Genomic DNA, 27,669 nt, shown 5'->3' with positions numbered 1-27,669 from the left:
TAAAGTGCATTGGCGTGATCTCTGCTCACCACAACCTCCACCTCCCAGGTTCAAGTGATTCTCCTGCCTCAGCCTCCCAAGTAGCTATTATTACAGGCACTTGCCACCATACCCGGCTATTTTTTCTTTTTATTAGTAGAGACAGGGTTTCACCATGTTGGCCAGGCTAGTCTTGAACTCCTGACCTCAGGTGATTCACCCGCCTTGGCCTCCCAAAGTGTTGGGATTACAGATGTGAGCCACCGCACCCACCCCAGACATCCTTCTATGAATATGTCCAAATTAAACCTTGGCAAAGCTAGGGATGGTGGCTCATGCCTGTAATCCCAGCACTTTGGGAGGCTGAGGCAGGTGGATTGCTTGAGGTCAGGAGTTTGAGACCAGCCTGACCAACGTGGTGAAACCCCTCTCTACTAAAAATACAAAACTTAGCCAGGTGTGGTGGTGTGCGCTTGTAATCCCAGCTACTCAGGAGGCTGAGGCAAGAGAATTGCTTTAACCCAGGAGGTAGAGGTTGCAATGAGCCAAGATCACACCACTGCTCTCCAGCCTGGGCGACAGAGCTAGACTACATCTCAAAAACAAAACAAAACAAAACAAAAAATGCAACAAGAACAAAGAATCATAGAGGTGGGAAGAGAGAATATTACGATCATTTGGCTGAAGGAGAGAGGAATAGACCAGAGTGAGGAGAGGCACACAAAAAGTGAGATTAGGCCAGACGCGGTGGCTCATGCCTATAATCCCAACACTTTGGGAGGCTGAGGCAGGCAGGTCAGCTGAGGTCAGGAGTTCAAGACCAGCCTGGCCAACATGGTGAAACCCCATCTCTACTAAAAACAGAAAAATTAGCTGGGCATGGTGGCGGGAGCCTGTAATCCCAGCTACTCGGGAGGCTGAGGCAGGAGAACCGCTTGAACCTGGGAGGTGTTCAGTGAGGTTGCAGTGAGCTGAGATCGCACCATTGTACTCCAGCCTGAGCAACAAGAGTGAAACTCCGTATCAAAAACAAAACAAGACAAAACTTGAATTTTCAAGAATAGGCATTAAAACAGTCAAAAGGTTTTTTTTTCCTTGGTGCAACGGAGTCTTGCAGTGTCACCTGGGCTGGAATGCAATGGCGTGATCTTGGCTCACTGCAACCTCCGCCTCCCAGGTTCAAGCGGTTCTCCTGCCTCAGCCTCTTTAGTAGCTGGGATTACAGGTGACCACCACCACGCCCAGCTAATTTTTTGTATTTTTAGTAGAGACAGGGTTTCACCATGTTGGCCAGGCTGGTCTCGAACTCCTGACCTCAGGTGATCCACCCGCCTCAGCCTCCCAAAGTGGTAGGATTACAGGTGTGAGCCACCGTGCTTGGCCCAGTCAAAAGTTTTTGACCCAGATTTGCATCATGAAGTTTAATACTACAGCAAAATTAAGAATAGATTGAAGAAGGAAGAAGGAAGGAAGTGGAAAACCAGCTAATTCTCTCTGTTGCGACAGATTAGTTAAGAAGTGATATGAGCCGGGGGCATGGTGTCTCACACCTGTAATTCCAGCACTTTTGGATGCCAAGACAGGAGGATCACTTGAGCCCAGGAGTTTGACCAGCCTGGGTGATGTGGCAAAACCCTGGCTCTACAAAATAAAAAAAAGTAGCTGGGTTTGGTGGTGTGCTTCTGGACTCCCAGCTTCTTGGGAGGTTGAGGCAGGAGTGATCCCAGGTGGACTTCTGGCCTCAAACAATCCTCCCACCTCAGACTCCTGAGTCGCTGGGATTAGAGACACAAGCCATCATGTCGGTAATTTTATTTATTTTCTTTTCTCTTTTTTTTTTTTTGAGACAGAGCCACCAAGCCTGGCTAATTTTTTTTTTTTTTTTGTACAGACAAGGTTTTACTGTGTTGCCAAGGATGGTGTTGAACTCCTGGGCTCAAGCTATTAGCTCACCTTGGCTTCCCACAGTGCTAGGATTACAGGAGTGAGCCACTGCATGTGGCCATTATTAAAATAGTTTTTTCTTCCTGATACTATCTTAGGATCACTGTTTACCCTTCTAAAACTCCATTTAATTTGTATTTGCTTTAAGGAATTTCAATGTTTAAGAATAAAAGAACTTTGAATGTTTTTGCATACCTGTTTGCTTGTATGAGTCATCTTCATGTACTATTTAGCATTTCTCCTATTTGGGGTTCTGATTTGTAGTTTGCAGCATTAGGAAGTAACAGAGAACTGGATAACTCACAACAACCTTGGTATTATCTTTTGTATGATGTTATTGTGTTGTTGGGAATTCTGTTAAGTGTATGTCAGTTTAATTTTAGTTTGTAAACTGATACAGACTAGTAAACATGAAGCAGTGAAATTATGTTCTTAGTTGTGGGTTATTTTAAACTTTATTGAAAAGTGGACTGTTTAAAATAGACCATATCATTGGCCTTTTGCTCCAAGTGCCAGGGAGGTGTTCTCAGGGCATTAGTCTTATCTGTAGAATCAATCTTAAATGAAGTGAACACTTTTGTCTTCCCCATATTTGTGTCTGGTAGCTGAATTTCATATTATAAGCTATCTTTGAATATATTTGTATTCTGCACAGTCATCACTTGTTTTCATAGAAATGGTATAGAACATAGCCTTTTGAAGTTTTTGATGGATTATTACTTTTACCATACAGTTGATACAGTATGCAAAATCAATTTTCCTGATATCATAGCAAATTTATAGAAGGTCAGAGATGGAAATTAGTTTTCTGGATTCCATCCCTTTAAATGCTGACTCTTAAAATTGAACTAGTATTAACTGTTTTCAGGCATAACACTACCCATCTGAAATACAGTATGATTCAACACACATAAGAAGACAGTTGGTACTGGCAATTTTCACATTTCTGGACACCATATCTTTTTCTTTTTTTTTTGAGACGGAGTCTCACTCTGTAGCCCGGGCTGGAGTGCAGTGGCCGGATCTCAGCTCACTGCAAGCTCCGCCTCCCAGGTTTACACCATTCTCCTGCCTCAGCCTCCCGAGTAGCTGGGACTACAGGCGCCCGCCACATTGCCCGGCTAGTTTTTTGTATTTTTTAGTAGAGACGGGGTTTCACGGTGTTCGCCAGGATGGTCTCGATCTCCTGACCTCGTGATCCGCCCGTCTTGGCCTCCCAAAGTGCTGGGATTACAGGCTTGAGCCACCGCGCCCGGCCTGGACACCACATCTTTTTTTTTTTTTTTTTTTTTTGAGACAGAGTCTGGCTTAGTCGCCCAGGCTGGAGTGCAGTGGCGCGATCTCGGCTCACTGCAAGCTCCGCCTCCCGGGTTCACGCCATTCTCCTGCCTCAGCCTCCCGAGTAGCTGGGACTACAGGCGCCCGCCGCCTCGCCCAGCTAATTTTTTGCATTTTTAGTAGAGACGGGGTTTCACAGTGTTAGCCAGGATGGTCTCGATCTCCTGACCTTGTGATCCGCCCGCCTCGGCCTCCCACAGTGCTGGGATTACAGGCGTGAGCCACCGCGCCCGGCCTGGACACCACATCTTAAAGCATATTTTCCTTAAAGGAAACTCGTGGCTGTGCATTTTTGCATCTTGATTGCTTTAGTGCTGTTGTGACTTTATTGGAACCATAGCAATGAGAAGTAAATTGTAGATTTTATTTTTTCATACTTCAATTAATTTTTTTTTTTAAGACATGGTCTTATACTGTTACAGGCTGGAGTGCAGTGGTGCAATCTTCAAGTGATCTTCCCACCTCAGCCGCCCACATAGCTGGGACTACAGGTGCACACCACCATACCTGGCATTTTTTTTTTCTTCTTGGAGATGGGGGTCTCAGTATTTTGCCCAGGCTGGTCTTGAGCTCATGGCCTCAAGCGATTCTCTGTTGTCAGTCTTCTGAGTTGCTGTGATAATAGGCATGAGCAACCACTCCTGGCTCTTAATGTGGGTTTTAATTAGGCAAGTGGTTAATAAGCAAAATTGTAACTTATGAAGTGGTGAAAAGTAGAAACTATCTGTAGTATTTATCTAATGTTGGCTAAAGTCTTGTAGGCCACCTCACTCAACAAATATTTATATAACTTTGAGATAATGAAGATACTGTACAAAATAAATAGAAGGTCAGAGGAATACTTAATTGGCTGGAGGGGATAGAAGAACCTCAAGAAGAGGTAACTCTTATGTAACAGAGTAGGAATTTGTCCTACTGGCAAGTACGAGTATGGTATTTCAGCAAGAGGGGATGGCCAGCAAGAGCAGAGACCAGAAATGAGAAAGGAGTTTAAGGTATTTCACAAACAAGTACTTCAGATGACTGAATTGAAATCTGTTGGAAAAAGCCATTACTCTTCTCATTGTTAAATTCATGACATGCTTTGGTCACTATTGCCTGATAATTTTATTCATTTTATCAAAAATATTCATTAGTCGAGGCCAGGCACAGTGGCTCACACCCGTAATCCCAGCACTTTGGGAGGCTGAGGCAGGCAGATGACTTGAGGTCGAGAGTTCTAGACCAACTTGACCAACATGGTGAAACCCTATCTCTACTAAAAATACAACAATTAGCTGGGCATGGTGGCACATGTCTGTAATTCCAGCTACTCAGCAGCTTGAGGCAGGAGAATCACTTGAACTCTAGAGACGGGGGTTGCAGTGAGCTGAGTTTGTGCCACTGCACTCTAGCCTAGGTGACAGAACGAGAGACTCCATCTCAAAAAAAAAAAGAAAAGAAATTCATTAGTTGAAACATTGTTGGTAGGAGTAGTTAAACCAAATAAGATTTATTTTTCAGGGTCCAGGAGAATAACTTTATTTGCTTACTAAATCCCAATATAGCAATGTCATTTATTAAATTTTTTCATCAATTCCATAAGCATTCTTTTTTTGGAGAATAATAGATATATTTAATCTTCCTTCATTCAACTATGGCAATGGTAATAATAACAATGTGCCTTCCTTCTGTGTTGCAGCAATTTAAAATTTTTAAGCTATAAATTTTAAGTGCAAGCAAAGCTCTCAGTGTGTGTGATTAAATTTATTGAAGGTGGCAAAGAGGGAATTACATTTTTATTTCACTTGTTTTTCCCTGTCCTAAATCTGTTACCCCAGAATGAACAAATATGCTGTATCAGAAGTGACTAAATATTAGAGTTAATGAGATATAACCAGCAACTAATATAATATACTTTTTCTTTTTTTTTTTTGGAGATGGAGTTTTGCTCTTGTTGCCCAGGCTAGAGTGCAATGGCACCATCTCGGTTCAACACAACCTCCACCTCACGGGTTCAAGCGATTCTCCTGCCTCAGCCTCCCAAGTAGCTGGGATTACACGCATGTACCACCATGCCTGACTAATTCTGTATTTTTAGTAGAGGCGGGGTTTCTCCATGTTGGTCAGGCTGATCTCAAACTCCTGACCTCAGGTGATCTGCCCGCCTCAGCCTCCCAAAGTGCTGGGATTACAGGTGTGAGCCACCACGCCCGGCTGCATTTTTTTTTTTTTTTTGAGACTGAGTCTTGCTCTGTTGCCCTCTAGTGCAATCTCAGCTCACTGAAACCTCCGCCTCCCTGATTCAAGTGAAAATCCTGCCTCAGCCTCCTGAGTAGCTGGGATTATAGGTGCCCACCACCATGCTGGACTAATTTTTGTATTTTTAGTAGAGAAAGGGTTTCACCATATTGGCCAGGCTGGTCTCGAACCCCTGACCTCAGGTGATCCATCCGCCTTGGCCTCCCAAAGTGCTGGGATTACAGGTGTGAGCCATCGCACCCGGCCGGTTTTTACTTTTGTTTTGTTTTTTTGTTTTTTGTTTTTTGTTGTTGTTGTTGTTTGAGACGGAGTCTCGCTCTGTCACCCAGGATGGAGTGCAGTGGTGCGATCTCTGCTCACTGTAAGCTCCACCTCCCGGGTTCATGCCGTTCTCCTGCCTCAGCCTCACGAGTAGCTGGGAGCACATGAGCCTGCCACCATGCGTGGCTAATTTTTTGTATTTTTAGTAGAGACAAGGTTTCACCATAGCCAGGATGGTCTCAAACTCCTGACCTCAGGTGATCTGCCCGCCTCAGCCTCCCAAAGTGCTGGGATTACAGGTGTGAGCCACCGCACCCAGTCCGGTTTTTACTTTTTAATTAAATTATTATTATTGGCCGGGCGCGGTGGCTCAAGCCTGTAATCCCAGCACTTTGGGAGGCCAAGACGGGCGGATCACGAGGTCAGGAGATCGAGACCATCCTGGCTAACACGGTGAAACCCCGTCTCTACTAAAAAATACAAAAAAAAAAAACCAGCCGGGCGAGGTGGTGGGCGCCTGTAGTCCCAGCTACTCGGGAGGCTGAGGCAGGAGAATGGCGTAAACCCGGGAGGCGGAGCTTGCAGTGAGCTGAGATCCGGCCACTGCACTCCAGCCTGGGCGACAGAGCGAGACTCCGTCTCAAAAAAAAAAAAAAAAAAAAAAATTATTATTATTATTTGTTTTTGAGATGGAGTCTCGCTCTGTCACCAGGCCAGAGTACAGTGGCGCTGTCTCGGCTCACTGCAACCTTCGCCTCCCAGTTAAAGCGATTCTCCTGCATCAGCCTCCCAAGTAGCTGGGGACTACAGGCACACGCCACCACACCCAGCTAATTTTTGTATTTTTATTTTATTTTATTTTATTTTTGAGACAGAGTCTTGCTCTTGTTGCTCAGAATGGAGTGCAATGATGGGATCTTGGCTCACTGCAACCTCCACCTCTGGAGTTCAAGTGATTCTCCTGCCTCAGCCTCCCAAGTAGCTGGGATTACAGGTGCCCACCACCATGCCCAGCTAATTTTTTGTGTCTTTAGTAGAGATGGGGTTTCACAATGTTGGCCTGGCTGGTCTCGAACTCCTGATGTCAGGTGATTCACCTTCCTCAGTCTCCCAAAGTGCTGGGATTACAGGTGTGAGCCACCGCACCCAGCCAATTTTTGTATTTTTAGTAGAGAGAGGTTTTCACCATGTTGGCCAGGATGGTCGCAATCTCTTGACCTTGTGATCTGCCCGCCTTGACCTCCCAAAGTGCTGGGATTACAGGTGTGAGACACCGTGCCTGGCCAAATTAATTAATTTTTGTGGTGGACAGGATCTCACTCTGTCACACAGGCTGGAGTGCAGTGGTAAGACCATAGCTCCCTGTAGCCTCCACCTCTTCGACTCAAGCCATCCTTCCACCCTAGCCCCCCAAGTAGCTGCCACCACACCCAGCTAATTTTTAAAATTTTTTTGTAGAAATGGGGCCTAGTCTGTGTTGCCCCGGCTGGTCTTGAACTCCTGGGCTCAAGTGATCCTCCCATCTTGGCCTCTCAGAGTGCTGGGAATACAGGCATGAGCCCCTGCACCCTGCCTACTTTAAATTTTTAACCTTCATTTCCCCATTATGAATTTCCTGTCATAGATACACAGAAAGTTTTATTTACCCAAGGTATGCAGGAATGAAATTACTTTCTATCCATTGTAAAACTAGCTTAGTGTCTAGCTACATTGTATGATGATAATATAATAACTTCACCTAGGTGGAGACAAGTTAGGAAGGTAGCGGAAATTATGCTCTACTGCTGGAAGTGAGAGGAAAATGTACATGCACAGATTATTTGGAAATCTGCAGGGGAGAGTCCCCTCTTCCCCTCACCGCCCGAGACGGAGTCTTGCTCTGTTTCCCAGGCCGGAGTACAATGGCGAGATCTTGCCTCACTCCTGCTTCTGCCTCCTGGGTTCCAGTAATTCTGCCTCAGCCTCCCGAGTAGCTGGGCTTTCAGGTGTGTACCACCACACCCGGCTAATTTTTTGTATTTTTAGTAAAGATGGGGTTTCACCATTTTGGCCAGGCTGGTCTCAAACTCCTGACCTCATGATCTGCCTCCCTTGGTCTCCCAAAATGCTGGGATTACAGGCATAAGCCACTGCACCCGGCCTTTTTTTTTTTTTTTTTTCTTAATCAGTTATATCAATATGAATTTGTGGATATTCATTTTGTACTTCGGGATTCATTGATTGATTGGTTGATTGATTTAGAGATGGAGTCTCGCTCTGTCACCCATGTTGGAGGGCAGTGGTGTGATCTCGGCTCACTGCAGCCTCCGCCTCCCTGGTTCTAGCAGTTCTCCTGCCTCAGCCTCCCGAGTAGCTGGGACTACAGGTGCACACCACCACACCTGGCTAATTTTTTGTATTTTAGTAGAAACGGGGTTTCACCGTGTTGCCCAGGCTGGTTTCGAACTCCTGAGTGCAGGCACTCCACCCGCCTCAGTCTGCCAAAGTGCTAGGATTACATGCATGAGCCACAGCACCTGGCCTCTACTTTGGGTTTTAATCCAATACCAATTTATTTTGTGGCCCAGCTGTTTCAGTTTTGACCATCAGGAGCTCTTTGATCAGTCTCCTTTGCCCCTTTTACACAATCCCATCAATTTTCTTTTGTTTTTAGGGCACTTCCTTACTTTGTGGCAGTACTGGATTCTCCAGGCTCTTCTTATATATTTCCTGTCCTTCTCCTGGATTCTGCCATTTCACCAAGGAGCCCTGGTTTATTTTATTGGAGAATGGCATTAGAAAGAACATCTGGGTGCTAGGTATGCTTATTACTTGTAGGCCCTTTCAGTTAACAGAACAAGGTGGTAGATGAGTGTATACTAACACATGTATATATATGTGTGTGTATGTATTATACACCAATTGTAAATATTTCTATATGTAACCATCTGTATCTATTTAAACATGAGTTCATCCTGTCTCCTACTCTAATCCATTATCACAGGATCATTCTATTCTCCTTCCTTGACTGTCTGTAAATTCCCACTCCAATAAGAAACTTGGGTCTAGCCATCTGCCAACTATTTACTTAATCGTTCAATACCAGTATACATATATGGCTAGATTAGTATTGCTAGCCTCTACTTTTGTGAGAAACAACTTTGTTAAGTAGAGACTAGTGCTTATATGCAGTTTCTTTTGCCTTTATAGTTTTACAGATGCCCCTTGTTTCCAAAGTTACGTTAACATCTTTTCCTCCACCCAAGGTGGTCTCATATATTTGTAATGTAGTTAGATTATTTTGTCATAATCTGGGATCCCCCAGCCTCCTAAATATGTGTTTTGTTTTGTTTTTTTAAATTACATCTATTAAATTTCACTCTTTGATGCTGTGGGTTTTGACAAATGTGGATTGTTAGCTTTGAGTCTTACTGGTTTCATAGAAAACCTTGGAATTTCTCATAGTGGCAATTGTCAGTATAAGCTAAGTGACTTGGATATGTCTATCATTTTGATTGTTTAAAACTTTTCTAGCTGGGCGTGGTGGATCCCCCCGCCCCCGTAATCCCAACACTTTGGGAGACTGAGGCGGGTGGATCACTTGAGGTCAGGAGTTTGAGACCAGTCTGGCCAATATGGTGAAACCCAGTCTCTATTAAAAATATAGAAATTATCCGGGTGTGGTGGTGTGTGTCTATAGTCCCAGCTACTTGGGAGGCAGAGGTAAGAGAATTGCTTGAACCTGGGAGGCAGAGGTGGCAGTGAGCCAAGATTGCGCCTTTGCACTCCAGCCTGAGTGACAGAGTGAGACTCCGTCTTAAAAAACAAAACAAAAACTTTCCCATCTTAAAATAAAAGAGATCGTGTTTACTTTGCAGTAATTCATCCAGCTCTGCTCTTAGGATGGTCACTTTTCTGTGTTACTTGGATTTTAAAATGCTTTAAAGAATTGAATGGTTTGGGCGAAATACTTTAGGCTCTATCTTTAACTCTGAATTTATTTATCTTTCTAATTTTGAACTCCTTTTAATGTTTTTTTTCTGGGACTTATCACAATTAAAAGTTAGCATTTTTGTTTTGTTTTGGTTTTTGGTTTTTCAGCTGGGCTCCTGACGGTATTGCAGATTTACATAAAAGTGTAATTATGTCTTTGCTTAAGATTTATTTTTATTTCAGTAAATTCGTCAATGAAGAAGGATAGATTTTATGCTGTACTCTCAACTAAGATGAAGTGTCTTACAGATGGCTTTGTGCTTATGGTCATAAGCAAGGCAATGTGAACGTGTGGTTCAGTGAAGTCTTTCAACACTGAACACCTCAAGAGTATACTTTGCAACCAGAAGTGAGTCATTAACACCCCTCATCAGTAAGGGACTTTATGATCTTCATCAGAAAATCACTGATATTGATAAGGTGTCTACTAATGTGCCAGACGTACAAAGATAAATATGGCTTAGTCTCTGCTCTCAAGTAGTGTACAGTCTAATGGGGAAAAAAAGGAAGTTAAAATGACGTTTAGAAGTGGGTCATAGAGAGAGATGGTGCTATGTAAGTGAGCAGGCTTCCTGGTTGACACGTTTTGGGATTAGAAAGATTAAATGGTTCATAGTAAACTGAATGTTTTCGGAGCAGGCCTATCTTATTTAAGGGCCTTTAGCCATTACTCAGATGACATTTGTGTAGCTCATCTCCATGTTTTGTTAGTTTGTTTAAATTACGTGAGTAATGAAAGGTGTAGTTGATTTTGGCTTATGTGTTTCAGATGACTTATAAATCCTAGAAAAAAAATCACCTATCAGAATTAAGATGATTCTGGCTTGTGTGTTTTAGATGACATAAATCCTTAAAAAAAATCACCTATCAGAATTAACATGATTCTGGCTTGTGTGTTTTAGATGACTTATAAATCCTTAAAAAAAATCACCTATCAGAATTAACGCAAGAATATATTTTTTCTTTCTTTCTTTTTTTTTTTTTTTTTTTTTTTGAGACAGGGTTTGGTTCTGTTGTCCAGGTTGCAATACAGCAGTGTGATCTTGGCTCACTGCAACCTCTACCTCCTGGGCTCAAGTGATCCTCCTACTTTGGCCTCCTGAGTAGCTGAGACTACAAGTGTGCACCACCACACCACGCTAATTTTTGTATTTTTTGTAGAGAGGGAGTTTCACCATGTTGCCCAGTCTGGTCTTGAACTCCTGAACTCAAGTGATCCACTTGCTTTGGCCTCCCAAAGTGCTGGCCTCAAGAAGAAAATTTAAAACTCAAGTAGTTGTATTAACAATAAAGAGACCGGGCATGGTGGCTCATGCCTGTAATCCCAGCACTTTGGGGGGCTGAGGCAGGTGGATCACCTGAGGTTGGGAGTTCGAGACCAGCCTGACCAACATGGAGAAACCCCGTCTCTACTAAAAAATACAAAATTAGCCGGGCATGGTGGCGCATGCTTGTAATCCCAGCTACTACAGGAGAATCGCTTGAACTGGGGAGGTGGAGTTTGCACCAAGATCGTGCCATTGCACTCCAGCCTGGGCAACAAGAGTGAAACTCCATCTCAAAAAAAAAAAAAAAAGAATATATATATATACACACACACACACACAATATATATATATACACACACACTGTATATATACATACACACAAACACATATACATATAAATTTGGGCATTAAAGTTCCATCATACCTCTCTTTTTTTTTTTTTTTTTGAGATGGAGTCTCACTCTGTAGCCCAGGCTGAAGTGCAGTGGGGGGGATCTCGGCTCACTGCAAGCTCCGCCTCCCGGGTTCATGCTATTCTCCTGCCTCAGCCTCCCGAGTAGCTGGTACTACAGTCAACCGCCACCGCGCCCCGCTAATTTTTTGTATTTTCAATAGAGACGGGGTTTCACTGGGTTAGCCAGGATGGTCTCAATCTCCTGACCTTGTGATCCACCCGCCTCGGCCTCCCAAAGTGCTGGGATTACAGGCGTGAGCTACCGCGCCCGGCCTCCATGATACCTTTCTACCAAATAAAACGTTTTGCTGAATTTAAAGCATATGGTTCTCCATATGAAATTTTCAACTGGATGCAGTGGCTCACGCCTGTAATCCCAGCACTCTAGGAGGCCGAGGTGGGCGGATCACCTGAGGTCAGGAGTTCGAGACCAGCCTGGCCAGCATGGTGAAACCCTGTCTCTACTAAAATACAAAAATCAGTTGGGCGTGGTGGTGCATGCCTGTAATCCCAGCTACTCTGGAGGCTGAGGTAGGAGAATCACTTGAGTGAGTTCCACTGCACTCCAGCCTAGGTGACAAAGCCAGACTCTGTCTCAAAAACAAAACAACAACAAAAAAAGAAAGTATATTGATGGGTAGTTTGTGGGAATACTTTATTTTTCCATTTACAAATTTTTCTGTTTTATTAAGGGAATCTTAATTGGGTAACACACTAATGAGTTCACCATTTTTAAAAACTGCAGCTGGTATCTGTTATGAAATTTGGTATGCTTTGTAAAATAGCTTCCTGACTTTGCTTGTCGTAATAGCTCAGTTTGCTAATAGCAACAATGGTTGTGCCAAATTATTCTGTTTCTAGGCTTTTTTTGGTCAGACTGTCAGTAATAAGAAGTCTCTAGAGTATACGCTTTGTTAGTGTAGAATTTAAAATATTAAATAGTGTGTACTTACGATAAAAACAATTAGGTAAAAAATGTGTTTTTCAGTTTTGTTTTGTTTTTTTGTCTTAAAGGTAACTTTGTTTTGTTGTTGTTGTTGTTTTGGGACAGAATCTTGCTCTGTTGCCCAAGCTGGAGTGCAGTGGCATGATCCTGGCTCACTGCAGCCTCCACGTCTTGGGTTCAAGAGATCCTCCCACCTCAGCCTCCCAAGTAGCTGGGACAACAGGTTTGCACTACCATGCCTGGCTAATTTTTTTTTTTTTTTTTGAGGCAGAGTCTCACCAGGCTGGAGTGCAGTGGAGCAATCTCGGCTCACTGCAAACTCCGCCTCCTGGGTTCATGCCATTCTCCTGCCTCAGCCTCCTGAGTAGCTGGGACTACAGGCGCCCGCCACAACGTCCAGCTATTTTTTTGTATTTTTAGTAGAGATGGGGTTTCACCGTGTTAGCCAGGATGGTCTCAATCTCCTGACCTTGTGATCCACCCACCTCGGCCTTCCAAAGTGCTGGGATTGGCCGGGCGCGGTGGCTCAAGCCTGTAATCCCAGCACTTTGGGAGGCCGAGACGGGCGGATCACGAGTTCAGGAGATCGAGACCATCCTGGCTAACACGGTGAAACCCCGTCTCTACTAAAATACAAAAAAAATTAGCCGGGCGAGGTGGCGGGCGCCTGTACTCCCAGCTACTCGGGAGGCTGAGGCAGGAGAATGGCGTGAACCCGGGAGGCGGGGCTTGCAGTGAGCTGAGATCCGGCCATTGCACTCCAGCCTGGGCAACAGAGCTAGACTCCGTCTCAAAAAAACAAAAACAAAAACAAAAACAAAGTGCTGGGATTACAGGCGTGAGCTACCGCGCCTGGCCAATTTTTGTGTTTTTTATAGAGACAGGGTCTCCCTTTGTTGCTTTGGCTGGTCACGAACTCCTAGGCTCAAGCAATCTGCCCATCTTGGCCTCTCGAAGTGTTGGGTTTACTGGTGTGAGCCACTGCACCCAGCTCTAAAGGTAATTCTGTTAGTGACAAAGGATATCAGTTTAAGGGACAATAGTTTGACAATGTTTAATACTTTCACCTTCTCCAATTTTATTCTCTGAAATCTACCTATTCTTTATTTTTGTTATTGTTTTTTGATTTTTTGAAACAGAGTCTTGCTGTGTGACCCAGGCTGGAGTGTAGTTGTGCGATCTTGGCTCACTGCAGCATCAACCTCCTGGCTCAAACGATCCTCGCACCTCAACCCCCCTGTAGCTGGGACTACAGGTGTGCACCACCATGACCAACTAATTTTTGTATTTTTTGTAGAGAAGGGTTTTGTCATGTTGCCTAGGCTGGTCTCAAACTCCTGGACTCAAGTTTTCTGCCTGCTTTGACTTCCCAAAGTGCTTGGATTACAGACGTGAGTCACCACACCTGGCTTCTACCTAATCTTTAAAACTCAGCTGAAATGCTTGTCTGTGAACCTTCCTTATACTGGTTGGAAGCCATCTCTTCCTTGAACCACTAAAGCTTCTTGTTTTGTCTCATAGGTCATTTATTATATAATGTTCTGTGTTGTTATTATTAATTTATGTGTCCTTGGCTCTTAGTGGGTCAATCTGTTTGAGAGCAAATAGTGACATATCTTCTTTTTGTATGTTGTGTGGGAGCTGAGCACAGTATATTTTTTTCTTTTTGTGTTTTTAATATTTGATAGTAGTCAAGCTTGCAATAAGCACAGTATTTTTACATATAGCAAATGTTTCATTGATATTTGTTGAATGCACGGAGTAGGGTAGAATTTTTAATTTTGTCCTTTTTCCACTTTCTATAACTTTTTCATTTGAGTTGATACAATGATAATGGTGGTATATTCATAAGAAGGCTTATTGTCTTAGATTGAATCATTTTATGATCTTCTATATATCTCTCATTCAACAGTATTTTATATTTTCAAGAGTAGCATTTAGTACTTAGCCTACATTAGTGCTGCTGAGGTGGTTAATTTTATGAGTTCATAATGACATCTGTTCAGGGTTGCTGCTTTGTCCCTAAAACCTCAGAAGCCCTCATGCTGTGGGATGACCGTGGGTGCCTCCATTCAGTCCAGTCCCTTCTTCTTTTTTTTTTTTTTACTTTTCAGCCTCCCAAAGTGCTGGGATTACAGGCGTGAGCCACCACACCTGGCCTAATGATGTAATTTCTATTATAAAATAACGACTGGGCACAGTGACTTATACTTGTATTCCCAGCACTTTGGAACATTGGGACGGAGGATCACTTGAGCCTAGGAGTTAAAGGCTGCAGTGAGCTATAATTGTGCCACTGTACAATTATAGCCTGGGTGACAGAGCAGAACCTTATCTTTACTTTTTATTTTATTTATTTATTTTTTTGAGACAGAGTTTCGCTCTTGTTGCCCAGGCTGGAGTACAATGGCATGATCTCGGCTCACTGCAACTTCTGCCTCCCAGGTTCAAGCAATTCTGCCTCAGCCTCCCAAGTAGCTGGGATTACAGGCATGCACCACCATGCCCAGCTAATTTTTGTATTTTTAGTAGAGACGGGGTTTCTCCATGTTGAGGCTGGTCTCGAACTCCTGACCTCAGGTGATTCGCACACCCTGGCCTCCCAAAGTGCTGGGATTATAGGCGTGAGCCACGGCGCCCGGCCAGAACCCTATCTTAAAAAAAAACAAAACCCATGCAAGCTCAGCACAAAGGTGTTCTGAGTAGACATGTCAATAAACCGTACACTCATTTGAATGCCTAGTGCTAAGAAGACAAAGATGCCTAGGCCAATGGTCGTGTCCCCAGGGAGCTCAGATTCTAGTACATTCATTCAATCCGTTGGGGAAGCTGAGAAGGTCTAACACAAATGTGAAAGGTGAGAAGGACTTCTTTTAAACAGTTTCATGAAAACTACATTCACTGAGTTAGTATACTTACGTGTGAAAAGTTTATAGGGCTTCTTTTGGCATGAAAACAAGAAAAACTCAGGGTTTCAAAATGCCTCTATATCCTTGGGGGAATATGAGTGATGATTTTGTTACCTAATCATGGAAGTGAAAAAGAAGTGCTATGCAAATTGGTGTTGGGCATGTAATTACAGAGGAGTTGCATCTGAGCTCACCCATGTGTGTTCTCCTTGGCATCTGTTCCTAGGGCCAAATTAGCAAACATGCCCTCAAAGGTGTGGGGTTTGATGTTTTTGTGGAGGGTGTAACAGTTGAATGGTGGAAATTGCTTAATATTGGCTATTACAGCAGTATGAGTCTCTTTATGTTGGCTTGCTATTGTATTTTAAGACAATTTGGAAAGAGAGTGAGTTTTATTGAATCAAATTTATTCTGATTGGGAAAAATAGTAATGTAAATAATCTTTTGCAGCCTCCATTGATTCATTTTGTTCTGCAACAGACCTTAGGCTTATAGTCTGTCAAAATGTGCAAGGGAGCAACTGTATTTGAGATGCTGTATTTAATTTAAATGTCAACCATGCAGCCAAACTAATCCATTTCTTTGGACTCTTTTCCTTGGTGAATTTTAGAACTGAGTGGAGGTTAAAAACATAAGAAAGTTAGGTTGGGCACGGTGGCTCACGGCTGTAATCCCAGCACTTTGGGAGGCTGAGGTGGGTGGATCACTTGAGGTCAGGAGTTTGAGACCAACCTGGCTAACATGGTGAAACCCTGTTTCTACGAAAAATACAAAAATGTGGTCATGCCACTGCACTCAGCCTGGGGCACAGGGAGAGACTCCCATCTCAAAAAAAAAAAAAAAAAAAAAAAATTAGCTGGGCATGGTGGCGCGTGCCAGCTACTTGGGAGGTTGAAGTGGGAGAATCACTTGAACCTGGGAGGCAGAGGTTGCAGTGAGCTGAGATCGTGCCACTTCACTCCAGCCTGGGTGACAGAGTGAGACCCTACTTAAAAAAAAAAATTATATATATGTGTGTATATATATATTTATATATGTATATATATTTATATCTGTGTATATATATGTTTATATATTTTTTTATATATATGAGAAAGTTAATAAATTAGGGAAGTTAGCCAGTAGGAAATGATAATATATAAGGGAACAAGTAAGGGGGATTATGGGAAGTGATATTTTTTCCAGTAATAAAAGGTATGGTTTGATTTTTTTTTTTTTTTTTTTTTTTTTTCTCCCTGATATGGAGTTTGCTTTGGTTGCCCAGGTTAGAGTGCATGGCGTGATCTCGGCTTACTGCAACCTCTGCCTCTCCAGTCCAAGCCATTCTCTTGCCTTAACCTCCTCAGTAGCTGGGATTACAGGCACCTGCCACCACGCCCAGCTAGTTTTTTGTATTTTTAGTAGAGACGGGGTTTCACCATGTTGGCCAGGCTGGTCTTGAACTCCTGACCTCAGGTGATCCACCCGCCTTGGCCTCCCAAAGTGCTGGGATTACAGGTATGAGCCACCACACTCGGCATATGTTTTAAGACAGGAATTTGGGCTGGAAATGGAGGTCTCTGTTGTTTGAAAGGCCTCCCTCTAGCAAGTCAGTCATGTTGAAAAACACCTTATCCCCGTGAGCATGGAAGGAGGCCTAACTAGGATCGTTTTTCTTTTCTTTTCTTTTTTTTTTTTTTTTTTTTTCTGAGATGGAGTCTTACTCTGTCACCCAGGCTGGAGTGCAGTGGCATAATCTAGGCTCACTGCTACGTTACCTCCCAGGTTCAAGCAATTCTCTTGCCTCAGCCTCCCGAGTAGCTGGGACTACAGGCATGCGCCACCATGCCCAGCTAATTTTTGTGTTTTTAGTAGAGACGGAGTTTCACCATGTTGGCCAGGCTGGTCTCAAACTCCTGACCTTGTCATCTGCCTGCCTCAGCTTCCCAAAGTGCTGGGATTACAGGCGTGAACCACCACACCTGGCCTGGGATCCTTTTTTTAATACAGTTTTCAGGAAACCCATTATAATACTCTTCTGCTTTTGAGGAATGAAGGGAATTGCTCCCTTCTCACCATCACTGCCTTTCCCCCACACCACCAGGTGGACTTAAGCCATTCCAGTCCTTCCAAGTAGCCACCAATTGCTGATTATCACTAAGATTCTAATAGCCACTGTGCTAGGACACATTTGTAGTATCATGAGCTTTCAGCCAGTTTGGTAGATAAATTATCTTGGAAGCAATTTTATGAGTTCATTCCAGTTTTAAAAGATGTTACACATAATTAGTGCATGAATTACTGCAGTGGTAGAGATGAGGTAGGAGGTTTCTGTTCTCTGCTCTCCCCCCTCTGTCACTTTTTGGAACATTTCAGATCTTTCTCAAAGCCCCAAAGTATATTTCGAGATTACTCTTCTCTTCGTCTCTGCCCCCCGCAATCCACCTTTTCCCAATTCTGGGAAGAACTGGGAAGAGAAGACCCTTATTATTCTTAACTTTCATCAGTGCTAGAGGGAATGCTGGAAATTTGTAAAGTGGGGTGGCATAGTAAATGATCTGGGTAGATGTGTGTGGAGCAAGGGAAATAAATGTATTAAAAAATAATAAAAATATCCCTTCAAAAGGACTGTCCATCTGTAAGGAGGCTAGCTGAAGCTGTTAGCTCCTTTAGTGTCTGCCTCAGCTTTGGAGCCTTCTGCCAGTGGTTGAGCGTAGCAGTGATTAAGAGCTTTGCCTTTTCTGCCCAGTACTACATTCCCCTGAGTGGCTGTCTTTGCTCCCAAGCTCTCTGTTGGACAGGCTTTGTCAGGTCTGCATTGTGGTCTGATGGTTCCTCCTGCCCAATCCTGCTCTTTCTGCACTTCTTCCAGAAGTTACTTACCATTAAACTTTTTTCATTCTGAATTCTGTTTAGCATCTGCTTCTTGGAGAATCTAATCTGCAACACAGTTCTTACATAAAACACCCTATTTCCTTCATTTTACTGGTTTTACCTCAGACTTTGCATATTATGTCATAGGAGTATAAATGAGATGCCTGCCTCTGTGTGTATGTTTTCTTTGTAGAAAATTTAAGGACTACAGATAAACACAAAGAAGACATTTTTAAAATTATCAATAATGTTCTCACTAGAAGTAACTGCTGATAATGGCTTATTTTGGCAAACTTTATTTATTTAAGATGGAGTCTTGCTCCATCGCCCAGGCTGGAGTGCAGTGGAGCGACCTCAGCTCACTGCAACCTCTGCCTCCCGGGTTCAAGCAATTGTCCTGCCTCAGTCTCCTGAGTAGCTGGGATTACAGGCACGTGCCACCACACCCGACTAATTTTTGTGTTTTTAGTAGACACGGGGTTTCATCATGCTAGCCATGCTGGTCTCAAACTCCTGACCTGGGGTGATCTCCCCGCCTTGGCCTCCCAAAGTTCTGGGATTACAGGCATGAGCCACTGCACCCAGCCAGTATTTTAACAAACTTTAGAGAAATGCATGAGTATTCAGCTCAGTAAATTTTTTACAAACAAAAGACATCTGTGTAACCAGTACCCAATCAGGAAACAGAACTTTACTAGTACCTCAGATACCTCACTTGTAACAGCATAAATTTTGCCTCATTTTGAACTTGATATCATTGTAATCATACAATATATATTCTTCTTCTTCTTTTTTTTTTTTTTTTCTTCGAGACAGGGTCTCACTCTGTTGCCCAGGCTGGAGTCCAGTGGTGTGATCATGGCTTCCTGTAGCCTCGAACTCTTGGGCTTAAGCAATCCTCCTCTTCAGCCTCCTGGGTAGCTGGGACCACAGATGAGTGCCACCACACCCGGTTAATTATTTTTTTATAGAGATGGTGCCTCATTTTGTTGCCCAGGCTGGTCTCAAATTCCTGACCTCAAATGATCCTCCTGCTTTGGCTTACTAAAGCGTTGGGATTATAGGGATGAGCCACTGTGCTTGCCCATTCTTCTGTGTTCTGTTTTTTGTTTTTGTTTTTGTTTTTGTTTTTGAGATGGAGTCTCGCTGTATTGTCTAGGCTGGAGTGCAGTTGCCCAGTCTTGGCTAACTGCAACCTCTGCCTCCCAGGTTCCAGTGATTCTCCTGCCTCATCCTCCCAAGTAACTGGGATTACAGGCACGTGCGCCACCAAGCCTGGCTAAGTTTTGGTTTTTTGTTTGTTTGTTGAGACAATCTCACTCTATTGCCCAGGCTGGAGTGCAGTGGAATGATCTCAGCTCATTGCAACCACCGCCTTCCAGGTTCAAGTGATTCTCATGCCTTAACCTCCCTAGAAGCTGGGACTACAGGCATACGCCACCACGCCCGGCTAGTTTTTGCATTTTTAGTAGAGATGGAGTTTCACCATTGTTGACCAGGCTGGTCTTAAACTCCTGACCTCAGATGATCCGCCTACCTCGGTCCCCAAAGTGCTGGGATTACAGGTGTGAGCCACTGCGCCCGGCCTAATTTTTATATTTTTTAGTAGAGACGGGGTTTCACCATGTTGGCCAGGCTGGTCTTGAACTCCTGACCTCAGGTAATCCGCCCGCCTCGGCCTCCCAAAGTGTTGGGATTACAGGTGTAAGCCACTGCATCTGGCCTTCTATCTTCTTTTGCTTAACATTATGTTTGAGATATTTATTTATATGTATGTAACCTGTGGTTCTTTGCTTTATAATATTTCATGGCAAATGTACCACAATTTATCTGTTCTGTTGTTGATAGACATTCATGTTCTAGTTTTTTACTGCCTGGATCTCTTATGATATTTTCTATTGTAAATATTGCCTTGTATTTGGTATTTTAGCAAGTGAAGCCTATTCTTGGAACATTTACTATCTTCTTTCTTTTTGTTTGTTTGTTTGTTTGTTTGTTTTTGAGACAGAGTCTTGCTCTGTGGCCCAGGCTGGAGTGCAATGGCATGATCTCGGCTCACTGCAACCTCTGTCTCCCAGGTTCAAGCGATTCTCCTGCCTCAGTCTCCTGAGTAGCTGGGATTACAGGCACGCTCCACTACACCTGGCTAATTTTTGTATTTTTAGTAGAGACGGGGTTTCACCATGTTGCCCACGTTGGTCTCGAACTCCTGACCTAAGGTGATCTGCCTGCCTTGGAATCCCAAAGTGCTGGGATTACAGGCATGAGCCAGTGCACCCAACCGAGAATTACTATATTTTGTAAATGGAAATAACCACTACTAAAAACAGAATTCTATAAATAGAATGATGTCTTTTGTTTCTGGCAAAGTTAACTCGGGGTCAATGCCGCAGTTGCAGGCACTGCTGGCGAGTATTCTCGGGGCAAACAAGAAAAAGGTTAAGTAACTCATCCTGCATAAAAGCTTAGAAAAACTGTTCTTTCCTTTCTTTCTTTCTTTTTTTTTTTTTTGAGTTGGAGATTCGCTCTTGTTGCCCAGGCTGGAGTGCAGTGGCACGATCTCAACTCACTGCAACTCTGCCTCCCAAGTTCAAGTGATTCTCCTGCCTCAGCCTCCCGAGTAACTGGGATTACAGGCGTGTGCCACTAGGCCTGGCTAATTTTGAATTTTTAGTAGAGACAGGGTTTCTCCATGTTGGTCGGGCAGGTCTCAAACTTCTGATTTCAGGCGATCTGCCCGCCTTGGCCTCCCAAAGTGCTGGGATTACAGGTGTGAGCCACCGTGCCTGGCTGAAAACCCGTTATTTCTTAACCTATATTCTCAGAATGTTGTTACTCTTTGCAGGACCCAGAGTTAGTTTTTTCTTCAAAGTTTGAGGTCTTAGATCATTGTTACTGGTCAAGGAGGCTAGTTGCTCTTCTCTTTGCTGTCAGTCAGTCAGATCCTTGAGTTAGAGGAATTGTTGGAGAACAAGTTTTCTGGTTTATGGTTATACCAGAACTTGGCTGCTACTCTGGTTTTCAGTGAAGAGAAAAAATGTAATCAGAAGCCTTTGGGGATGGGCTTGGTATTTGAGCTGTACCTGTCGAATTAAGGTGGCTCACAACTGGTGTTGGAAAGTGCTGAAGAGCAGATTTCATACTGAGAGTGGAAACGAAATTATGAAGAGCTTAGATGTGCATGCCTGAATTGTTTTTGAGCTGCTTTCAGTGCAATACTGATATTTGTATTTTACCTATTACAGCTGTTGAGTGGGATGTCATGGCCAGCTCCTCAGACAGTGAAGATGACAGTTTCATGGCTGTGGACCAGGAAGAAACTGTGCTGGAAGGGACAATGGAGCAAGATGAGGAGCCCCACCCAGTATTGGAGGCTGACGAGACTAGACATAATAGGTCCATGTCGGAGCTGCCAGAAGAGGTTTTGGAGTATATCCTGTCCTTTCTGTCACCATATCAGGAACACAAAACTGCGGCCCTTGTCTGCAAACAGTGGTATCGACTTATCAAAGGTACTGTGGATAGGAGAAAGGTTTATTTATTGATTTCAAATTTCATTGATTTATTTTTAGACTCCAAATTTAGTTTTTTTCCTTCCTTAAATGTATTATGGTTATAAAATCTGGTATTAGACGATACTACATTTTCTTTTTTTTCTTACCCTGGTTAGTTCAGTGAACAGCTTGAATACTAAAGTATCTAATCCCATTTGCATTTTTTAAAATGAGGATTCTTTTTAAAAGCTTCATATTCTTAGAGTTGATCTGGTTAATCGTATTGTTCTTTTTTTTTTTTTTTTTTTTTGAGACAGAGTCTCGCTCTGTCGCCCAGGCTGGAATGCAGTGGTGCAATCTCGGCTCACAGCAAGCTCCCCCTCCCGGGTTCTTGCCATTCTCCTGCCTCAGCCTCTGGAGTAGCTGGGTCTTCAGGCACCCATTACCACGCCCGGCTAATTTTTTGTATTTTTAGTAGAGATGGGGTTTCACTGTGATAGCCAGGATGGTCTCGATCTCCTGATCCATCCGCCTCAGCCTCCCAAGTGAATTAATAGTATTGTTCTTGAATGGGCAAAATAGAAATGGATATGGGATAATAGTAATAGCCAATGTGAGCATAGCTTTTATCATGTGTCAAGCACCATTGTAACTGCTTTACATTCACATAGCAAACTATGACTAGAACATACTGCATTTTATAGATGACAGAACTGAGTGAGGCACAGTTAACTTATTTACATGGGTAGTAAATACAGGATTAAAGATTCACATTCAGGCAATCTGGCTTTAGAGTCCATGCTCTGATTAAGGCTGCATATTGTCTCTGAGTAGCTACTTTTAGCAACTGTGCTTTCTTGAAAGCATTTGTCATTTGATTTTATCTCTAAACAGCAAAGACCCTATGTACATCTTTTACTTTTTAAAATATGTTTCTTGGCCGGGTGCAGTGGCTCACTCCTGTAATCCCAGCACTTTGTGAGGCTGAGACAGGCGGATCACCTGAGGTCAGGAGTTCGAGACCAGCCAGGCCAACAAGGTGAAACCTTGTCTCTACTGAAAATACAAAAATTAGCTGGACGTGGTGGTGGGTGCCTATAATCCCAGCTACTGGGGAGGCTGAGGCAGGAGAATTGCTTGAACCCAGGAGGTGGAGGTTGCAGTGAGCCGAGATCACCCACTGGACTCCAGCCTGGGCGACCGAGCAAGACTCTGGTCCTTTTTTCATCCTTTTCCTAATCAAGATTTCAACTTTTTGCTAAATGTTTAGGTTGCTAGACATGCTGTATTTTTAATTAGTAGAAAGTAGTTAGTGGCTTCATTGCATCTTAAGGGGAAAGGGCCTGCTTTTTGTTTGAAGATGATCAGTCAAGTTGAGTAATTTTTGATCAAGCGAGGGTTGTCTCGATGTGTTCTTTCCTGGGGGAACAAGACAGCCAGAGATATAACAGAGAACAATCTTTAGATCAGAATCAATCAGTTTTAAAATATTTTCCTTGCATCAAGGTGGTTCTCATGGGGAGGGAAGTCCTTGTCAACTCCCAAAGTCCACCTAGAGGGCTAACAGCCAGCTATTGAAACTGCTCTATGGGCCCTGTGCTTATTTGATTATAACTGCTAATACTGGCACACACAGCCTGCTTCTATATTCTGAGTTGATGAGCTCTTCAGGAGAGATTGGCTCCCTGCACTGTGGAAATACATGCTTTCACTTCTCAAATAAAGGGAGGAAAACCACAGGTAAGGGACTGTGATTTAATCAAATATATGAATTTATCCTAGGTTTTCTTTGGCAGTCTTATTTTGGTTTTCTTTTCTTTTTTCTTTTCTCTTCTCTCTTCTTCTCCCTATCTTATCCTATCCTATCCTTTTCTTTTCTTTTCTTTTTTCTTTCCTTTTCTTTCTTTTTTTATTTTTTTAAGAAAAGAACCCTACCCTAGTACTCACAGTCTTAAATCGATCTTTCTGGCAGAAGTCTCTGATGAGATAGTTTTGTTTCTTTGTTTTTAATTTTAATAGACTTTTTTTTTTTTTAAGAGCACTTTTAGGTTCACAGCAAAATTCAGCAGGAGAAACAGATTCCTCTGAGCGGGCACAGTGGTTCATGCCTGTATTCCCAGCACTCTGGGAGGCCAGTGTGGGCGGATCACTTGAGATCAGGAGTTCAAGACCAGCCTGCCAACATGGTGAAACCTCATCTCTACTAAAAATACAAAAATTAGCTGGGCATGGTGGTGGGTGCTTGTAGTCCCAGCTACTCGGGAGGCTGAGACAGCAGAATTGTTCGAACCTGGGAGGCAGAGGTTGCAGTGTGCCAAGATCGAGCCACTGCACTCGAGTCTGGATGACAGAGTGAGATTCCATCTCAAAAAAAAAAAAAAGAAACAAAACCAATTTCTCATTTACCCCCTATCCTGACACATGTATAGCCTCTCCCATTATCAGCATCCCTCACCAGAGTGGTACATGTGTTACAATTGATGAACCTATACTGAAACATTGTTATTATCCCAAAGTCCATAGTTTACATTAATGTTCATGCTTGGTGTTATGTATTCTATGGGTTTGGATGAATGTATAATGACACATATCCATTGTTATAATATCATAATAGCTTCACTGCCCTAAAAATCCTGTATACTCTCCCTCTTTATCCTTTCCTTCCACCAACCTCTGGCAATCACTGATTTTTTTACTGTCTCCATAGTTTTGCCTTTTCTAGATGGTCATATAGTTGGAATCATATAGTATATAGCCTTTTCTGATTGGTTTCTTTCACTTAGTAATATTTGCATTTAAGTTTCCTCTTTTTTTTTTGGAGACAGGGTCTTGCTTTGTTGCCCAGGCTGGAGTGCATTGGCGTGATTTTGGCTAACTGCAACCTCCACCTCCTGGGCTCAAGTGATCCTCCCATCTCAGCCACTGGAATAGCTGGGACCACAGGTGTGCACCACCATGCCTGTGTAATTAAAAAAAAAAATTTTATAGAGATAGGATCTTGCTGTTCCCCAGGCTAGTCTCAAACTCCTGAGCTCCAGTGATTTCCTGCCTCAGCTTCCAAAAGTGCTGGGATTATAGGCGTGAGCCGCCGTTCCCGGCTTCCTCCATTTCTTTTCATGATTTCTTTTTTTATTAGTGCTGAGTAATATTTCATTGTCTAGATGCACCACAGTTTGTTTACCCATTCAGTTACTGAAAGGGCATCTTGGTTGCTTCCAAGGTTTGACAATTATGAATAAAGCTGGTGTACATCCATGTGCAGGTTTTTCTGTGGACATAAGTTTTCAGCTTCTTTGGGTAAATACCAAGGTGCACAATTGCTGGATCATATGGTAAGAGCATGGTTGGTTTTGTAAGGAACTGCCGAACTGTTTTAAGTGGCTGAACCATTTTGTACTCCCACTAGCAGTGAATGAGAGTTCCTTTTGCTCCACAATCTCACCAGCATTTGTAGTAGTAGTTGGGATTTTCATCATTCTCATAGATGTGTAGTGGTATTTCATTATAATTAGCGTTTCCCTGATGACAAATGATATGGAGCATATTTTCATGTGCTTATGTGTTATCCACGTATCTTCTTCAGTGAAGTGTCTGTTTCAGGTCTTTGACTGATTTTTATTGTGCGTGTGGTTTTTTTTTTTTTTTTTTTTTTTTTTTTTTGAGACAAGGTCTTGCTCTGTCACCCAGGTTAGAGCACAGTGGCATGATCATAGCTCATTGCGGCCTCAACTTCCTGGGCTCAAGCAGTCCTCTCGCCTCAGCCTCTCAAGTAGCTGGGACTACAGGTGTGTACCACCGCACCCAGCTAATTTTTGTATTTATTTATTTATTTATTTATTTTTGTAGAGATGAGGTCTCACTGTGTTGCCAGGCTGGTCCTGAACTCTTGGGATCAAGCAATCTTCCCACCTGGGCCTGCTAAAGTCCTGGAATTATGAGCCACCATGCCAGGCCTTTGACCCTTTATTTTGTTTGTTTTTTTGAGACAGAGTCTCACTGTGTTGCCCAGGCTGGAGTGCAGGGGCACGATCTCGGCTCACTGCAAGCTCTACCTCCTGGGTTCACGCCATTCTCTTGCCTCAACCTTCCAAGTAGCTGGGACTACAGGCGTCCGCCACCACGCCTGGCTAATTTTTTGTATTTTTAGTAGAGACGGAGTTTCACCTTGTTAGCCAGGATAGTCTGGATCTCCTGACTTCGTGATTCACCCACCTTGGCCTCCCAAAGTGCTAGGATTACAGGTGTGAGCCACCACACCCGGCCTTGACCCGTTTTTTAATTGGGTTGTTTGTTTATTAATGTTGTTGAGTTTTTTTGTTTGTATGTATGTTTGTTTGTTTTGAGACAGAGTCCTGCTCTGTTGCCTAGACTGGAGTGCAGTGGCACAATATTGGCTCACTGCAACCTCCGCCTTCTGGGTTCAAGTGATTTCTGGGTAATTTTTGTGTTTTTAGCAGAGACAGGGTTTCACTATGTTGGCCAGGCTGATCTCAAACTCCTGACGTCAAGTGATTCACCTGCCTCATCCTCCCAAAGTGCTAGGATTACAGACATTAGCCACCATGCTCGGCCCTAATATTGTTGAGTTTTAAGAGTTCTTTGGATATTCTATATAACTGTCTTTTATCAGATATGTCTTTTGCAAATATTTTCTCTCAGTCTGTGGCTTATCTTCTCATTCCCTTGACAGTAGTTTTCACAGAGCAGAAACTTTTAGTTTTAATGAATTCTGGCTTATCAATTGTTTTGAGTAGGGGATAAGATCTTGCTTTGTCACCTACGCTGGAATCTAGTGGTGTGATCAGGGCTTACTGCAGCCTCGACCTCCCAGGCTCAAGCGATCCTCCAACTTTAGCTTCCCAAGTAGCTGGCACTACAAGCACATGCCACCACACCCGGCTAATTTTTTTTTTCTTTTTTTTCAGATGGAGTCTCACTTCATCGCCCAGGCTGGAGTGCAGTAGTGCAATCTTGGCTTATTGCAACCTCCACCTCCTGGGTTCAAGCAATTCTCCTGCCTCCACCTCCCGAGTAGCTGGGATTACAGGTGCATGCTACTACACCTGGCTAATTTTTGTTTTTAGTAGAGACAGAGTTTTACCCTGTTGACCAGGCTGGTCTCAAACTCCTGACTTTAAGTGATCACCCACCTCGGTCAGCTTCCCAAAGTGCTGGGATTACGGGTGTGAGCCACTGACCCGGCCATACCTGGCTAATGTTTTAAAAAATATTTTGTCGGCCGGGCGCGGTGGCTCAAGCCTGTAATCCCGGCACTTTGGGAGGCCGAGACAAGCGGATCATGAGGTCAGGAGATCGAGACCATCCTGGCTAATACGGTGAAACCCCGTCTCTACTAAAAAATACAAAAAACTAGCCGGGCGAAGTGGCGGGTGCCTGTAGTCCCAGCTACTCGGGAGGCTGAGGCAGGAGAATGGCGTGAACCCGAGAGGAGGAGCTTGCAGTGAGCTGAGATCCGGCCACTGCACTCCAGCCTGGGTGACAGAGCAAGACTCCGTCTCAAAAAAAAAAAAAAAAAAAAAAAAAAAAAAAAAAATATTTTGTCGAGACAGGGTCTCCCTGTGTTGCCCAGGCTGGTCTTGAGCTCCTGGGCTCGAGTTATCCTCCCACCTCGGCCTCCCAAAGTGTTAGAATTACAGGCGTGAGCTACCACGCCTGGTCATTCTTTCTTTCATGGATCATGTCTTTGGTGTTGTGTCTAAAAAGTCATCCCCAAACTCAAGGTCATCTAGTTTGTCTCCTGTTATCTTCAAGGAGTTTTATGTTTTACATTTAGGACCGTGATTCATTTTTAGTTCATTTTCATGAAAGATGTCTATATTCATTTTCTTGCATGTAGATTTTAATTTGTGTCACTTTTGGAAAAGGCTTTTTTTTTTTTTTCTTTAAGAGATGGAGTTGGCCAGACGCGGTGGCTCACACCTGTAATCCCAGCACTTTGGGAGGCCGAGGTGGATGGATCACAAGGTCAAGAGATTGAGACCATCCTGGC

The 27,669-nt window shown here is 43.4% G+C and overlaps 2 protein-coding genes across 2 annotated transcripts in view; one reads left to right on the top strand and one right to left on the bottom strand.

Moving 5' to 3' along the window:
* The window catches only part of NECAP2 (NECAP endocytosis associated 2), a 283,382-nt gene that overhangs the window by 121,990 nt on the left and 133,723 nt on the right, over positions 1 to 27,669 (bottom strand). The gene's annotated exons all lie outside the window — the stretch shown is intronic.
* FBXO42 (F-box protein 42) overlaps positions 1 to 27,669 on the top strand; it is a 98,801-nt gene that overhangs the window by 9,718 nt on the left and 61,414 nt on the right. Inside the window, exon 2 of the mRNA XM_050791006.1 lies at positions 21,411 to 21,677. Coding sequence (XP_050646963.1) covers positions 21,428 to 21,677 — 250 coding nt within the window. The 5' untranslated portion in view covers positions 21,411 to 21,427. The remainder of the gene's footprint in view (positions 1 to 21,410; positions 21,678 to 27,669) is intronic.

The sequence above is a fragment of the Macaca thibetana genome, chromosome 1, assembly GCF_024542745.1.
Source record: "Macaca thibetana thibetana isolate TM-01 chromosome 1, ASM2454274v1, whole genome shotgun sequence".
Classification (NCBI taxonomy): domain Eukaryota; kingdom Metazoa; phylum Chordata; class Mammalia; order Primates; family Cercopithecidae; genus Macaca; species Macaca thibetana.
Note: the sequence above shows the minus strand (reverse complement) of the source record. Positions and strands in the feature narration are given on the sequence as shown.